At 42.5% G+C, this 17,552-nt stretch overlaps 1 protein-coding gene across 1 annotated transcript in view; it reads left to right on the forward strand.

The window, feature by feature from the left end:
• The first annotated feature begins 6,189 nt into the window (after positions 1 to 6,189).
• CEMIP (cell migration inducing hyaluronidase 1) overlaps positions 6,190 to 17,552 on the forward strand; it is a 52,120-nt gene continuing 40,757 nt past the window's right edge. The window contains exons 1-8 of the mRNA XM_009478463.2: positions 6,190 to 6,265; positions 9,193 to 9,345; positions 10,028 to 10,166; positions 10,955 to 11,191; positions 11,570 to 11,749; positions 15,681 to 15,751; positions 16,513 to 16,608; positions 17,238 to 17,359. Of these exons, the coding sequence (XP_009476738.1) occupies positions 6,190 to 6,265; positions 9,193 to 9,345; positions 10,028 to 10,166; positions 10,955 to 11,191; positions 11,570 to 11,749; positions 15,681 to 15,751; positions 16,513 to 16,608; positions 17,238 to 17,359 (1,074 nt within the window). The remainder of the gene's footprint in view (positions 6,266 to 9,192; positions 9,346 to 10,027; positions 10,167 to 10,954; positions 11,192 to 11,569; positions 11,750 to 15,680; positions 15,752 to 16,512; positions 16,609 to 17,237; positions 17,360 to 17,552) is intronic.

The raw sequence follows: 17,552 nt of genomic DNA on the forward strand, positions 1-17,552 counted from the left end.
GCCAGGGGAGAGGTCCGGGCTTGCCAGAAAGTATGAAGAAATCACTGATGCTGCTCAGTAAAGGGAAAATAAAGAGTGATGCACAGGACATCATGGGCCTGAGCTGGCCCCCGCGGGGGGCGATGGAGACTGATGTCCTCGGTGGAGATGAAGAGTGGTACAAGAGCCTGAGTGGCTGGGACTGACCCGCCGAGGAGCTCCCTGAAGTCCTTTTGAACTCCTGTTAGTACCTAATTGTTATGATTTCTGAGGCTGTGCAGGGGAAGAAAAGCAAGATGTTTCTGGCTTGAGAGCGTAAGCCCAACATTGGAACAACTACTTACAGAGCAAGCCTTTAGCTTCTTGGAGATTTATTTGATAATCTGTGACAGGTCCAGACCTGGATCCCAATAAAACTTTGCAGAGCTCTAACCCCAGGCTGAGACTAAACAATTGGCAAAGGAAGAGCCTGGTGAAGGAAGGAGAGGAATGTGCCTAAACCTCTGAAAAATCTCTATTCCTCCTCCCGCCCTAGAAGGAGATCAAATGGCAAATGTCCTGGAGAGGAAGGCGTGGAGCCGTGGCGAGCCAGATGCAAACAGTAAAGTACCACAAAAGCAAAAAGAAAAATATTTACATCCTGATGCAGTTATTTGGGTAGTTAAAAGCAGCAGTTTGAAGAGGATTCAAGATGCTGTGATCCTCTTCAGGCACTGCACACACTTTTCTTACCTTGGGAGGGAAAAAAAGGCTTCAAAACCAGGGATGCTCTGCAGAGGGTACAATTCCTCCATGGACCCTTGGGACATTCAAGACTATGTTTCCAAAGGCTGCTGCTAACTTGGCATGCACCAGAAGTCTGTGTGTGTGAAGCTGCGGGGGTAAGTGTCGCGTGGGCGTTGCATTTGTGGTAAGCTGTCGTATTCCTCCCAGGGATTTCCTGAGCAGGAGGATCTCCACCCACATGCTGGAGTCCACGTGGACTGTGCGCATCCATGTGGACCTGCAGCTAATCCAGGCATGTTCAGTCCACCTGGTGCATTCGGGACATATGGCCATCCTGGTTACCCCCAGAGTATTTCTGCACTGGGAACACAGTAGCTCTGGTTACTAATATGCTGAGTTGCTGTCAGCAGGCAGAGCAAAGTCAGTGCACCCTGAACCTCCAAAAATGGGGTTCAGCTTCTCACCACTTTGATGCTTTGAAAAATTCACGTGGTGGATGTGGGTTTAATTCAGTGAAATGCTGAGCACTTTGAAAGCATGTGAAACCGGGAATCAGTCAGCCTTGGATGGGTGGAGTGATATGAATTGCAAATGATTTTGTTTTAGCTGAGCCAAAAACTGCTTCCTTTCGTTTTCAAGGTCTGTAAGACTCTAAAAAAGAAAAAAAAAAAACAAAAAAAAAGACAATTCTGAAAAAAAAGCACAGCTTTAAAATAAATTTTTTTCCCTTTTATTTCTGTCTCAAAATATTTTGCCAACATTACAGCAAATTTGCAAACACCTTAGCTTCCTTTAATTTATTAATTGTAAAAATTTCCTCTAACTCTTGCTCCTTGTTCAGAATCTGTTTTTATGAACATCAAGAATCAAGGAACTTGCAGTGATGTTTATATACGGAATACGTAAGCAGAACCTTCTTCCTTGTAGGGAAAGATATTAGATAAATTTATAAGAAGCCAAGGTTCATTGGGAAAAAAGTCAGAGTGCTGCTTTTGACTCCAGTATTGACTCCAGTATTGATTTCATTGACAAGTAAAGTCTGTTCCTCCTCTACTTGCCAGTGAAAAAGAGCAGCTAATGGCTGGGTGGCAAGCACAAGATCAAGATGAAGAGCAGAGGCAGCTACACTGCTGTCATGCGCTGGGACTGGGAAAACATCTTCATTAATGATCCCTAGAAATGCGTTTGTTTATTTATGAGGCCATCTGAAGGCTTTAGCTGTGCTTGTGGCTGCATGTGTGAAGGCTCCCCCTGCACAGGAATGTCACTGTAGCAAGAGCTGGTGTGTCCTAGGGTCAGAAAGGCAAATGTGCTCCTCAAATCGATCTTTCCAGCTGGGGCTAAAATGCAAAATTCCCTGAGTGGGGTGAGAGGACAGTTGCTGCCATGCAATGTCAGCAAGAAGGTAGCAGAAGTGCTAATTAAACAGCTCCTCCCTCTCTCAGGAATCTGCTTCCAAATCAATGTTGGCTTCTTTGCATATGAATGAGGAAACATGCAGCAAGGCTTCAGACCTAGCCATCAAACCACTAAATCCTCAGCATCAGCTGTGCCAGTAGGAGGGTCCAGGTTTGGCCACCCAGAGCATGTGGGGTGCACCACCACCCTGGTGTTGACCCATCAGGGTCTCCTGGAGCATCTCACCTTGCAGAGATGGTCCCTGGGGAACACAGATTTTACTCACAGGTCCTCTCAAGTACCTGTGCAAGCTAACGTCTGCTGACAGTTCACTCTCTGCCAGGCTAAAGGCACCTTTTCTATGTGAGCTGTTCCTGCTCTTTTCTGGGGATGGCTCTGGATCCCTGCTTTGCCCCCATGCAGGTCTGTGGCCTCTCTTGCTGGGCAGTGGCAGCAGCTGTCAGGTTCTGGGAAGGTTCCTTGCTCCTGTTTGACATCTTTTTCAGTGGACATCAGGCAGCTGCTTCTTTTCTCCCATCCTTGCCGTGTTTGTAATGGATGGTTAATGCTCCTGTTATGCCTTGCTTGACATACAAGAAAGGAGCCTCATCTTCAGCAGGTGCTGAAGGTACATCCTCCAAAGTGTGTCAAGATGGTCTTAAAAATCATGTTAAGATACCCAATATCATGAGTTACTTTTTTAAAATTTTGGTGGCAGGCTTGGGTGGTTGGCCCAGAGCCGTGCAAGGTGGTGAGTCGAGGTCGGAGCCTGGCGTGTGTTTCTGAACGGCTGGCTGTGCTGCTCCGGAGAGCTCTGCTCTGCCGCCAGGGATTCAGGGTGTCCGTGTGACCCCACCACGATGCCTGTGACAATCCAGCTTCCTCAGAGCATTTCTTCACTGTTTTGCTCTCGGGATTGTCTGCTCTGTGTTGCCTCCAGCATTAAAACTGGAGGGAGGGTGGTGGATCGCAATTCCTGTCTGTGCAGTGTGCTTTCTAGTACAGTATCACTGCTGACACCTGCGGTAGCAGCCAGCTGAAGACTAATGGTTTCCTGCACCTACTTTTAGCATTGTCTGCTGCTATTGTTCACTTTTTGGAAAGATTCAGCAGCTGGGAATAATTTCAGAAAGTCTGCCTTGCCAGATCCAGTGATATGAATCCCACTTGCCATTGCCTGGCAGCTTTTAATGTCTAGATGAAAAAGTTTTTCTCACCCAAGAGAGGAGTCACAGATGGTATTTGAGAAACATTGGAGATGATAGACTTAGGAGGACACTTGTATGGCCCTTATGCTCTCAGAGTGCCCGAATCTGCAGGGAGATTTGTTGACATTGCTGGTTACATCAGAGCTGAACTCAGCCACGTGGCGCCTGTTCAAGTGAGATGAGTGTGTTGCTGTATCCCCGTGCGGCTCCGAGCGCTGAGCTAATGAAATGGCTGGCTGGCAGGAGATAACTGCTCCTGAGTCTTCTCCAGCAAGAGACATTAATGAAAAGAGTCACTATCTCTTCCTCCTCTTATAGTTAACAGTAAAATCAAGCATGTCACTGTGTCTAATATTTGGGAAAGATGCTTAATTGAGAGCCTTTGAAGGAAAATTCCTGACATTAGCCTCTGAGCAGTGTTTTTCTGGCAGTGTGTTAGTCAGAGCTGAATCAGAGGAGTCGGATCCTCTTGGCCCTCTCGGCTCTCAGCCTTTCCAACCCGAGTGCCAGTTAATACTAACACTGCAATGAACTCGGGCTCGCTGTGAGCCGAATCAAACACCCTACCTCAGTCACAAAATAAGCAGGATATTCTTTGGACTGTGGCAGATCAGACACTACAAAAACATTGGAGCCTGGCACGCAGCTGACACCTCCAATAATGACATGACTTTCCAGTGTCTGATTGCTTGTTTTGATCTCTGCTGATGAAGATGGATGTAATCAGTCCCCAGTGAGCAACTGGGGATATAACAGCAGAAGCCATTTTGCACAACCGGATGGTAAGTACTGTGCAGTTCTTGGCTCTAAAGAAAGCAAAGGTTGTGAAATTTCTTACACTAATTTCCTACTGGTTTGCTACAGGTTACTGTCCAAAACAAGATCATGAGCCGGACGGAGGAGAGATGCTCCTCTGAGTTTTTAATGGTCTAGAGCAAAGAAATTTCTTTGCTATCTATGAAGCAACAGGAGAGCAAATGCATGCCGTCACTGTCAAAAATTCAGTCCCTTCTTTTTATTTCTGTGAATTTTTATATCATCTGATTGTATTTTATGACCAATGCCTTACCAGTTGGGATCTGGCTTTATGCAACACTGACATACAGCTGTGTCCATGCTATAAGAAACTGTTTATCTGTAACGACCATCCTGTAGAATCACCACTCGTTTAGTTTTTCCTCTATCGTTAAAGCAGAATCTACTGATTGGGTTTGCAGATTAGGCCGTGTAATAATCGCTAATAAATCTTGACATTTTAATGGTGACTGCTGTACTTTGGGCGTACATCTAATAATGTTCCTTTAAAAGAGCTCTGGCTTATCAAATGTTGATGGTTAATGCTGTTAAAATGTCAGACACTTGCAGCCTGGTTCTGGCACAAATTCCATGGCGAGGGTATTGCTCTCTGATAATGTATATCATTCAAAGTTACAGTGTTACTAAGTGCATTCCTCTTTTCTACTGTTCTGTAACAGCATTTCAGCACCTGATAGACTGTACTGAGCCCTGAGTCTATGCTGTTTCCAGAGCTCATGGCTGTCAAATACACTATACCAAAACAAGCAAACATTTTCCCGCTGGAATATTTCCTGACAAATCTGGTTCTAATGCTATTTTTAATACAATCATTGGATTACATGTGGTTTGAACGTATCGTTGCACTTTGAGCTATATCACCTTTATGAAAAGTACAGACATGTGTTTTGCATATATACACTGTAAAATTTGCTCCAGACTAAATCCTGGCTTCTTGCATATCCTTTTTCTCATGTTTTTTGTTTGGTTTATATTAACAAGTGACATGAAAAATAACACGTGGTTTTTGCCCTAAAGAAATTGGGGCACCCTGGAGTTTTTTTCAATTGCTTTTTTTGCGTCTAACTAAGCTGTGTGATGCATACATTTATCCTATTTCATCACTGTGATGTGACATGACAGCTTCAAATAAATTTCTTCAATATTCCTCAGATGCTGGCTTACATGATAAAACCTAATGGCTCCAAGGACTGCATGTGAATTATAAACAGTGCCTTATGAATACAGAGCGTTGACACTTATAGAAGTGGGTGTCCTTGCCTCGGTGTGAATATGCATGTCAATAAATTGTCATGAGCATGGGGCAGAGCTGCAGAATCAATCGCTGGAGAGAATCACATTAATTTCAACTTTGACTTTCATGACACTGCTTGTTTGTTTTTGCTGGGGGTTGGCTACTGAGGAAATTAAAACAACATTAGGTAGACTGGTTTCAAAAGCAGCTTTTGGTTGTGCAAGAAAATTCTGCGCTGGCACATTAAATAGACAATGTTTTCTTGGATCTGAAATCTAAGAAACTGCATGCTTCAGACCGGGAGTGTGAGTACGGTTTATCTTGGGGGTGCACAATACACCATTGCTAAAAATGTGTGGGTAGTACGGGGTGAAAGTGGTGCCATCGAAGGGTTGCTTCATGAAAATTTGTCACTCTGCAAATGCCTTCTCTGTTGTGTTTCATTACTTTTTTGCACATGTGAATATTCAGCCCTACAGCGTCTTGACACTGGATGTGTTTATACTGCATTCCTAAGGCATTTTTGGTTACATCTGGTGGTTGCTCTCTGAGTGTCTATTTGGATTCCCAAGTGGGTTTATCCTAAACCAAACAAAGGGTGAGGAGCTGCCATTGGTTTCTTGCTCTGTTCAGGCTGGTCCAAAGCAGCGTGGAGGTGTTCTGAGCCATAAAGCTGGATGGGAGTGGATGTGGGCTGGCATAAAGCTGGATATAACCGTTTTTGTTCAGGGAATGGTTTTTGTATGGGCTGGGGGAAAAAAAAAAGTGATGTTTGCTTGATATTCTTTCTTCACAGGTATCCATCCAGAGAATTAAAAATCCTGAAGAATGGCTCTACCTACCTCCAAGTATCTGGCCGAAAACTTCATTTTTCTTCTGTTTGTAATCTCTTCTGTAAGCACAGGTAAGTTTTCCTGCCATGGGGAAAAAGGGCATTGTTTGTAACACTGTTTTTAAATATAGACATTGCTGGTTTAGATAGAGCAGCTTTTCACTCTTCTTCTTATAAGAAGAGTCAAGGACAGAGTGAGAAAACTCGGGAGAAAAGGAGTTTTCTGATGTGCCAACACCCCTGATCAACGGCAGTTGGAGTGGCAAAGGCTGAAATTTCTGAGCAGGTGGAAGTACCCTCAGGAATCCCTTAGACTCTGCCACGGGTTCTTAAAACAAACCCAAATCTAACAAACCGCCACAAAGAAATAGCAAAAGAAACCTCAGGTCCTAATAGCTGTGCCTGTAGGAGGTGAAGAGAAGCATTTTTGCTGCATTGCCCAAGCCCAGATGTGGAGAGCAAAAAGCTCTGGGATGGGACATCCCTGCCCCTTGGGTTTTGTCCCTTCCAAGCAGCCCTTTTCCTAAGCGGTTGGGGAAAGGGGAAAAGGGAAGCTGGATATACATATTCTAAATAGAGCTAATTTGAGGGTTTGTATTTGTTTAAAACAGAGAGACCATATGTCTTGCCCCAAATGCTGCAGCTGCATGAAGCAACCCTTCATTGCTGTGCTCAGGCCCTTTTGGTCAAGAAGCAAAACATTCCGTTAATTCCATGTGCTGGGTAGAACTTGCACTCTTATTTAAAAAATTACAATGAGAGTAATAGTCCAAGCTGGCAAGGTAGCTGGACCAGCTGGCAGAACATGCTCAGCCCTCTGGTATCCTTGGCACAGTGAGTGCGGGTGCTGTGCACAACTACTGCTCTCCGGTACAAATTGGTTAATGAAATTGGGAATTTGGGTCCTTTGTTCTGAATTGTGTTGGCTTTTGCTGATTGTCATCCCAATCACCAGTGTAAATTCCTCTTGATTTCCCCTTAGGCTTCACTGTCTACCTCTCTGTTTCTAAGTAATGAATTTTGGGGGCACAAGTCATCTTTTGAGACTGCAGGAAGCACTTTTAGACACTAGCATAGCCAAGTAAATGGAAAAATGAACAAACTTTTATCCTGGCCATTTAATCTGGTTGATAAATTATACCCCTACATTTGAATCGATTCTTTTGGTTTTATTTAGCTTCTTATCATGAGCAAATTTTTCTATTATGCTTATTCCTATGGGAATAACAGCTCATTTTTTTTTAATTTGTTGTTAGTGTGTATTACAGCTATATTTGAACATCTATTTGCAATGCAAGTCCCATTTGCTTCCTGAAGTATTTATCTTGTCCAACTCTTAGCAATTCTGCGTGTCTTCTGGTAGGAACCCAGAAACTCCTTATTTTCCTCCATTACTGTGGACTGGAAAAAATGCCTCTGACATTACTGGTATACTTCCAGTTTTCACCTGGGACAAGTGGTATCAAAACCAGGCCCTGGATGTTTATCAATATTTGACTTGCTGCATGGTAGATTATTAGCCCTCTCTGATTTGATCACTTCATGTATATGGAAAAAGTTTGCAGAGAGCCAAGGCATATGTTGCCCACATGAAATGTCCCTTGCTTACCTTGAATAGCTGGTATTTAATGGGTCTCTGGAGACATTAAGGCAGTGGCTGGTCCAATTCTATTGTTTTCTTAAGACATGAAGCTGGTGGAGGAATCCGAGAGGAAACTGAATGCAGATGGACAGATTTTGTTTCTGTTGCTGTGGAATTACAGATGTCCCTAAAGTTTCACAGTAGCAGCACACAACAGCTCGCTGTCAACTACACCAGCACCGGGACATGTTTCCTTGCATGGATTCACATCGCATTGTCCTTTCCATTAGCTGAATGCATTGGTATCTGTGGGGCAAAACCCACCCAACTTTACTAAGTGCCAGAGACATAACACTGCTGAAGTCAAGTTGTTTATCCCATGTCTATTATCACTGATTTGTGGATCCTGTAGTTTTCCTATGGTGTTTTTGTTTTAAAGGATAAAAATTGGAGAGCTGGTGAGAACTCCCAACCCTTTCTGATGGCAAAGGGTTCATTGTTCAAACTTCCACTGACCTCAGCTTCCTAGGATTAGAAAGGTTTCTACCCTCAGAAATTATGCATCACACACGGGTCTCTCGCACTCGCAGTTTTGTTGATTAGAGTAAGATGTGAGGCTCACATATCGAGTGAGATTATATCAGGGAAATATTTTATCTTAAGTAAATACTTACAACATGAGACTTAGATTTGGTATGAGAGCCATCTAGACTAACACGTCATGGCAGTCCATAATCAAATTTGTGTGTGGAGATTGGTGATGTGTGAACCCAAAGCAAATGAATCCTTATTGCTTCTGCCTGGAAAAGCTCACAAACCCAGAGTCTCTGTCTTGTGAGATTCCTGTTGCTCTCTGTCACTGGGTGGACTGGTAATTCCTTGGTGCTTGCTGTTTTCATGTTAGTTTGAGCACTTTTACTTTCCATCTCCAGTGAAAACACAGTATGCAAACATTTTAACATCTTTACATTAAACAAAGCTTTTCAAACTTCGCAGGTATTTTGGGGGCATTTTTAAAGGTAGTAGTCATTTTATCCTTTCATCAACATCTTCCCTGGGCTTGTGAAAGGCTTTGTGTCTGGATGGTATGAACAGAGCCGAACGCCACTGCAGGAATGTCTCAGTTACAGCCTCTTCTCAGTAGTTTTCTGGAAACTGCATCCCTCACAAGGCTCCTTTGCATCGGGTAGCAGGTTTTTCCATGCTTCTAGAAAACAGAAAACTATACAGCTTAAGCTGTTGTTTATTTTCTTTTGGTTGTGACCCACATGTACTCTGCTGCACTGAGATATTGCTGTGTTCCAGGGAGTCAGCAAAGGGGGGAACTGAGAATGATACTGTAAAGATGCCCAGATATGGATCTTTCTGTCTTGCACCAAGCAGATGCTAATTGTCTTCACTCTCCTCCTCTACACAGCAGAAGCAGCTGTCGCATGTCCTGATAAGGATCCTGAGTTAGAAAACTGGAACCCAGGTCACAACAAAGAAAACCGCATTGAAATCCGTAACGGCAAGAAGCTCCTTCTCTCTTCTTCTGCGACTGTCCACTCTATCCACATCACTGATGGAGGTAAAACGTGCTGGTGGCAAGGCTGGGTGAAGTGTGTTTTCCACTGTGGCTAAATCATTCTGTCTCATGCTGGGAGAGCTTCCGGCTTCTTGCTGAGCACTGGGTAGCTACCGGACAAGCCCAGCTTTGATTCGGTGCAAGGGTGGGTGGTAGCTGAGATGCTATCGGTTCTTTAGCCATTATAATCAACCCATTTGCTGTCCTTTCTGGAGAATTTACAAAAGTACCTCAGTATACTCATTAGGTCTACTTCTGTGATTTGCTTCAAAACCAGTTTTTTACTAAATCATTGTCCTGATAACATCATACTGCAAAACAGTTGTGTTCTTAGGGTCTCAGGACGGGGCAGATACATATGTGCCTCTTTGTCTCTAAGGACAGAGTCATAGTGTTGCTGGTGACTGCTAGCATGAATAGCTTTTATTCATCTTAACTCCGAATTTCTGTCTCGGTTTTGAATGAGTCCTCTTCCACGCAAATCGTAATTACATTCTTCAAGAATTGGACTGAATAAAAAACATGTAATGTCTTTAGGATTTGTATTGAGAGCTGTTCTGGGGAGGATGGGCAGAATTTTTCAAAAATTGATACGAAAGCCCAGCACTGGGTTTAGCACAATGGTAACACAACTGCTAATGAGCTGCTGTGTGTTAAAACAAATGTCATAACCTTTTCTACTTAGGAAAACTGGTCATTAAAGACGATGTGCAGCCTATCATTTTGCGTACTAGACATATACTCATTGAAAATGATGGAGAGTTACATATCGGCAGTGAGATGTGCCCTTACCAAAGTAATGTGGTTATCATCTTATATGGGCGGTATGTATGCATGATCAGATACTATGTTGGAACTTTCTAGGATCTCTCTTCCACAACAGGGAACAAAAATGTTCCTTAAAATTACATTTTCTCAGATACACTTATCATCAGTGCTCTGTGGAAAGTTCAGTAGCTTTTTAAACAATTTAAATGGCCTGTAAAAAATTGATGCAGTTTTGGTTCTGGTTTTCAACTCCTACTGGGAGATGAACACTGGGGTATTGGGCATGCCAGAAAATCAACATGCACCTTGCCACCACTCAAGCTGATTTTCTGGAATAGGCTTAAAACCCGAGGACTTCTTTTATTCTGAAAATTCTTCTCCCTAAACATCCTTTCTTTCTGCATGAGAGTGGTGAGCCAAAGGATAATACATTTATGTCTTGCAGATTGCTACAGGATCTCTTGGGATTTCAAGGATGCCAAACTCTTATTTAACAACCACTAGACCTCCTAGCTCCTGGTTAGGGTCCTAACTTCCTCCAGAATTTAAAAACACAAACGTGTTGTTCAGTCTGCGCTTCAGGCCTCCTCTGGCCTGGAGATAATGAATATAACATGTATAATCTGCATTCCAGATTGCTGCTGGTCTTCAGTAGTTGCTAGTATTATTTCAAATAATCTATTTTCTGTACAATGTGGGCAGTTGCGATTCTTAGCATAGTTGAAAGAAATGCATTGCAAATCATGACACTTCTCTCCTTGGGCCACAGCAGAAAAAGGGGAGAGGCTTCTTGAGTGTCAGATACAAATCTAAAACTGGTTCCTTTCCTCCCTTCCTGCTGCAGGGCGGATGACGGCAGCCAGCCAAATCCCTACTTTGGGCAGAAGTATCTTGGAGTAAGTAAGGGTGGCACTCTTGAGATCCACGGAAAGAAAAAGCTGTCCTGGACTTTCTTAAACAAAACTCTTCATCCTGGTGGCATGGAAGAAGGTGGATATTACTTCGAAAGGAGCTGGGGGCATCGGGGTGTCATTGTCCATGTTATTGACCCAAAGACGGGGGCAGTTGTCCATTCAGATCGGTGAGTGATTTTTCAACTGTCTAGATGTGAGGATCTTTGGGAACAGGTTGGGGACAGCATCTCAGCAAGCTCAGAAACACCCATTTTCGTATCTTGTTCAAAGGGGTGTTATTTTATATATACACAATTCTTTCTAGATCAGTAATCTCCAAAACCAAAGAGTGAGTAGTGTTATGACCTTGCTATTCTGTCAACTAGAGTTTAATCAACTCAACAGAAACCACTAATATACCCTGTTAGACAGGTGCTTGTGCAACAGGATAGTATCATTACTGTAAACAATACAAAAGAGTTATTTTTTTATAGCACTTGCTTTTCAATACATAAAGCTGCTATGCTCACTGAAGTAAATGTTTTGGGGTGTTTTTATCACTTTAGGTTTGATACCTACAGAGCAAAAGAGGAAAGCATACGTCTTGCCCAGTATTTGGGTAGAGTTGCGAATGGCACGATCCTGTCGGTTGCAGTGAACGATGAAGGATCTACAAACTTGGACGACTCGGCCAGGAAAGCAATGACCAAACTGGGCAGCAAGCATTTCCTCCACCTTGGGTTTAGGTATGTGCCAGTCCTGCCAGTTCTCCCAGCACAGAGGCTTTATTATGCTCCTGAGATGTCCAAATAATTCCACTCTCTCAAAGGCACAAAGTTCTTCCACATGGAAAAAAAAAGAGGGAAACTTCTCAATGTGAAGTTTTAGCAGTTAATTAGATAGTTTAAGATGCACTCAGTGTCTATATTGGGTATTTTTATTAGCAGATTGAGGAATAGCGTATGATTCACATTAAAAAAGATGTTTTTCCAAGATATTGTTCCTGCAAGTTACTTATTCCAATTTATTTTCAAGCCATCCCCCAAAGATTTAAGAAGCATTTTTACATACACACAGTGGATTGGATGGGCTGAACATTAAGGAGAGTCAAATAATAGCCATGTAACCCTGGCTAAATACATACAGACATACATACCACATATTCTTCAGCTTGTCCAATACATATTTGGGGACTCGTGCAGCACAGAAATTTACCATGCATGAATTTATGTAAATATTTCTGTGGCCAATACAGCGTCTATGTTGGCACACACACTGTTGAGAATATTTGCTATTTACCCAACCATAGCCATAATTTTTTTTGTGTTTATATGAATTTATGTAGGCTTTTTTTTTAAGAGGTATGAAGAGGGTCATACCTGAAAAAAAATCTGCCTTGTAGGGAGAGGTGATTCAATACAGCAGTCTGTGGGAACAGACAAGTGTCAGCTGGGCACGTGCAGATGGAGTAAGATTTGGGGTGGCTGATCAGATATTACAGGGACTCCTGCGCACCAGATAATGCATTTCAACAAGGCTTCCAAAACCAGGCTATCTCCATCAGTGCAGTGCTTGCTCTCAAATACCCAGAACCCATATTGAAGCCCAGTAGCCTGCTGCGTTTCTTTTCAAAGACTGAAATTAGGGAAACAGAAAAAGATTTTTGAACATTATACTTTTTTTCCCAATTGTGCAACAGGAAAAAAATTGATGGGTTGTGCATATGTTTATAAAAGTAAATTGCACTTGAAGTTTTTAGGCTGCTGTAGTGTTTTAATGCTAGTTTCTCACTTTGCCATAAATGGTTACAATGGAAATACCATGGAAGTGAGACTTTCAACATTGCTATTGTTTGCAGTCAAAAAGCTAATCCCTGCCATGCTGTTATCTGAAATACCACAATATTTCCTTATATAAATAACAGGGACATTGTGGGTACCACAATGTGGTAGTAGTTGGTAAATATTGTCTCCCACCAGCATACTGGTATGTGGAAAAATACCTGCATCTTGGTGCATTATTTAAAAGACTGTATTTTTAGGAGTCTTCTCAGCATTTAAGTTCATCAACTTTTAAAAAAAAAACATTGTCAGGATGGCAGCTGGGACCAGATTTACAAAGGCAGTTAGTTAGACGGCAGAGTGGAAGACAGGCAGCTGTGTCAGATACATCCAAGCTTTTCTCCTTATGCAAACTGAACTTCCACTTCACTTTAGTGTAACAAGATTTAGACATACTGGTTTATGTTTCAGACACATCTGTAATTATGAATAAAGATGCATATACCTGACAGGTGCTTTTTGGAATTTTTTGGGAGATCTTAAAAAAAAAAAGGTCAGGATGAGAAAATTACACACACACGTACATACTTCAACCTGTGTGGCAAAGGAAGGCTCTGACAGAGGACAGTGGGTGGATTTTTCTTTCTAACATGCCCATGTACCTGCTCTCACCATTCCCTGCCCAGCACCCAGGGTTTGCTGGCTGGTCCTGCTGAATCCTGGTGGTCAGATCTTCTCAGCTCTCTGCAGATGGCTCGGGCTGCCCATGGGCATCACTGAGAAAGTAACAGTGTAAGCCCCAGGCAGCAATTTGGCTTAGGAAATTTCTGTTTCCCATTTTGTGAGGTGCCACTTGAGTCAGGCTATTCAGCCACAGACTGGGTTGTTTTCTGACTGGGGTGGTGGCGGGGTTTATATGGACAAATCCATGTCTATATCCAGTTGCTCCATATTCAACCGGTTTGTAAAGTTACGCAACTCCCCCCTCCTGTAGAAGAGCTGATGAGCAATGCTGATTGATCCAAAAATGTTTTTGTGCTCCTGGCATCTCTTTCAGTTGCCTATTTGCTGAGTCCAGAACATTAGGAATGAAAGGAAAATCTTGCATTCCTCCTCTATTGTTGTCCTTTTGAAAAGTGAGTTGACTCTCTAAGTGTGAGCTTTTTTTTTCCCTTCTACTAATAAATTAAAAGAAAGCCTTTCTGCACTTGATGACATAGTTGTTCTCTTAGGAATCCCACCCAAATATCACTGGTTTGGCTCTGGACTTACTGGTCCTTTCATTTCATATAGCCCAAACAGATTGCATGTGTCCTTATGTGTCAGGGTAACTGGGAGAACCAAATATTTTTAACATATGAAATGGGGCCAAACCTTGAGTTGCAGAACTAGATAGCTTCTTATTCTTTATTTTTGAGATTATTTTTGGGCCATCATCCTTTTTGTCATTTGTTTCGAATTTGGTGACAAAAAAAAATCTATCTTGCCTGCCGAGTGATAAAGTGTCCTTCCTGCCCCCACCCCCCTTCTCTCCCTGGATGGAGATCACAGCCCAGCAGTGCCTTCGGCAGTTGGCTCACAGGCAAATTTTCCAGCAGGAGCATCTGGCTCGCTGGCAAGCTCCCGAGGCAGTTGTGCTGGCAGCTTCCGCTGAGCCTGTCCTGTGCTCAGGCTGAGGACACGCCGCTGGGACCGCCTCCCCTGGAGGAGCCGTGTCTGGTGTGCGCGTGGGGCCTCGGCACGGCACGGGGTGCACCAGTGCTCCCCAGAGCCTGCTCCTGCCGACCCCAAAGCCCAGGGCTCTGAGTCCCAGGAAAGCCCAGCTCACACCAGTGGTGATTTGTGCATGTTTTAGTGGCTATCTGTCAATGTCTGTATATGTTTTCTTCTGAAGTCCCGGAGTGGTTTATAACTTTGCTTGTACCAGCAGATGGTAAATGTAAGGTGACCTGCAAGACTCAAGGGTGAATCTTGATGCAATTGAAATCACTGGCTATTTATATCTACACAGACATGATTTAATTTCTGGGACTGTTTGCTAAATTCAGGGTCGGGGTGACAGTCTCCCTACCACCCTAAAAGACAATTTGTTATTCTGTTAGTCATTAAGAGCAGATATGCCTGAACTACTTCTATTTCCAAGATAAAAATCCCTCCTGACCCCTACTAATTGGGTTCACCTCCAAGGTTGGGAGGCACTTCAGTCTCTGTCTCCATTGCTTATTCAACCATGTGGTCATTCTCCAGCGTTGCTGATAGCTATTGAACCTACTCAACCAATAACCATCAGGTGGTAATGAACTTACTTCTGATACAGGATCAGATCTGAACAGACAATTCAGACTCATAAACCTTTATCCCTGTTCAATGTTCAAAATAAGGAAACTAGATATCCAGAGACTATCTAGGTACTTTTTGTTGCCAGCCAGTCTGTCTATTAGAAATTCTCATGGGTTTTTACACAGACAATTGTGATATACAAGGTTTCAGCATGAGCTAAATTTATTTAAGCAGGAGTGGCTTTTTTCCCATATTCTTTATTGTGCGTGCACACACACACACACACACACAGAGAATTTTCAGGCTCCCCAAGGAGTTACCGGTGTCCTGTGGGTCTGTCACACACAAGCCTCTTTAAACACTCATTTAACAGAGAAACACACTTGTTATAGGACTGTATTCAGCAGGGATTTGTCTTCGAAATTCCTTCTGTTTTGATATATTTACTGAAGAAATATAGAGTGTTAAGATATTTTTAATTTTAACCAAGCTGTCTGTCACACTAATCAGACTGTTTTGAATGTGGTGCCCCTGAGAAATGCAAGAACATTGGGCTATAAAAAATTTGCATCTCATGCATGACATAACTGGTTCACTTCTCATTTTCATTTTCTAGGCACCCATGGAGTTTTATTACCATTAAAGGAGATCCCTCCTCTTCTGTTGAAGACCACGTTGAATATCAAGGTAATTCATGCACAAAATGCTGGCTTGACATTATCTCTGGAAGTTATTGGAGTTATGGCTGAGATTAATTTGGTTAATGGTGTTTTCACTTGACACGGCATTACATCGAAGCTGAGAGCAATTGATGGTTAGACATATTTAATTGAATGCTCTCTGTATATATTGCTTCTTCCTGTTAATGCAGCTGAAGCAGCTGAGGGGGGTATAACCTAGGTTATCCAAACCGTGAGATAAAAGGTGAGATCCTGCACAGGTGTAAATCCATGTAACTCCATTGAGCTCAGACACTGCCTCTCTTAGACACAAAGCTATGAAACAAACCCAGTTCACACCAGCTGAAAATTTAATCAGTGTATCCTGTATTGGTATCCTCAGATACTCCTGCAAAACCATTTTCTTGCAAGCTGAGGACTTTTGAGTCTGTGTCTTTTCATGACATTTTCAAGAGCAGCTAACAACATGGCTTGCTACAACATGAAATAAAAATAGCAATATATTACAAATCATTGGGGTTTTTATCCTCTCTTGGGTTTTTGGTGGTTTTTTTTTTTTTTTTAAGATTTTTCCTACTGATTGTGCAAGCAGTTATAAAAGTGTCTGAAGTCTCATTTGAAGATCAGTAAATTTTTCTGGAAACTGTGCAGGGCTAATTCTGGATAATGTAGCCAAAATACACAAACACCCACATGGACTATTACCTCTTCTGTTCTGACTTTTATCAATTGCATTCAGTGATTTTACCAATGTTTGTTTTTTTACAGGTCACAAAGGGTCAGCTGTGGCCAAAGTATTCAAGCTATTCAAAGCGGAGAATGGAGAACATTTTAACATCTCTTCGACTAGTGAGTGGATTCAAGGTAAGAGATCTGTATGCCATTTAAGTCAGTGGTAGACAGCTGACAAATAGGGTGAATCATCCTTTTATTGCAATACTATTCCATTTGGGAAGAGTGGACTTGCTAGCTGCTATTCACATCGCTGCTAACCCAAGTAAAGAACACACAGAGATTCTTTCCCCAATTGTCTCCAAGACTCTCTGAATAACTGGGATCCTTTTTCCTTTGCTGCACTGGGTATGAAATTCCACCTCTTATGATCTAAGAGATCACACACAACCTCTTGCTTCTTTTGCCTGCATAGTCATCATGTCCATGTTTCCGACCACATACAGTAACTGGTCGTAACTTGATCTGAAGATTAGAAAAGGCAGCTAAAGAGGACACAGATCCAAAATCCATAGCTATTAATAATGCTCATACTGCATAATCCAGTTATGTAGTTTTTAATAACTGCACTCTCCCTTGGCTGGTTACACTTCACAGCATCATTAAAAGTGGCTGACAGACTGGCAGGAAGAGGCAGGAATCAGATCATCAGTGAAGAAACTTGTGAATGATATCTGAGATCGTATTAAGCTTCATGCATTTTTGCTGCATTCATTAAGCTTGACTTTCAAATGACTTTTCTTGTTTGCACTTGTCTCCAGATGTAGAATGGACAGAGTGGTTTGAGAAGCCTAATAAAGCGAGATCTAAGGACATGGAGAAGCTGTCTGACTTCAAAGCTGCTCATCCTGATAAAATCTGCAGGCAACCCATTGACATCCAGGTAGGCTAGCTTACCACTCACTTTAGAGGGGCGAATCCTCTTTGGACTGACACTGAACCCCAAAATAATTGTGCCTGTCAGTAATTTTTGTTTCTAAATAAAAGACAGTGATTATTTTACTGCTCTAATATACAACCAACAAGATCTGGTATTCAATCTTGTATCATTCTGAGACAAAACTTTATAGAATTGA

Source organism: Pelecanus crispus, chromosome 7 (genome assembly GCF_030463565.1).
Source record: "Pelecanus crispus isolate bPelCri1 chromosome 7, bPelCri1.pri, whole genome shotgun sequence".
Taxonomy (NCBI): domain Eukaryota; kingdom Metazoa; phylum Chordata; class Aves; order Pelecaniformes; family Pelecanidae; genus Pelecanus; species Pelecanus crispus.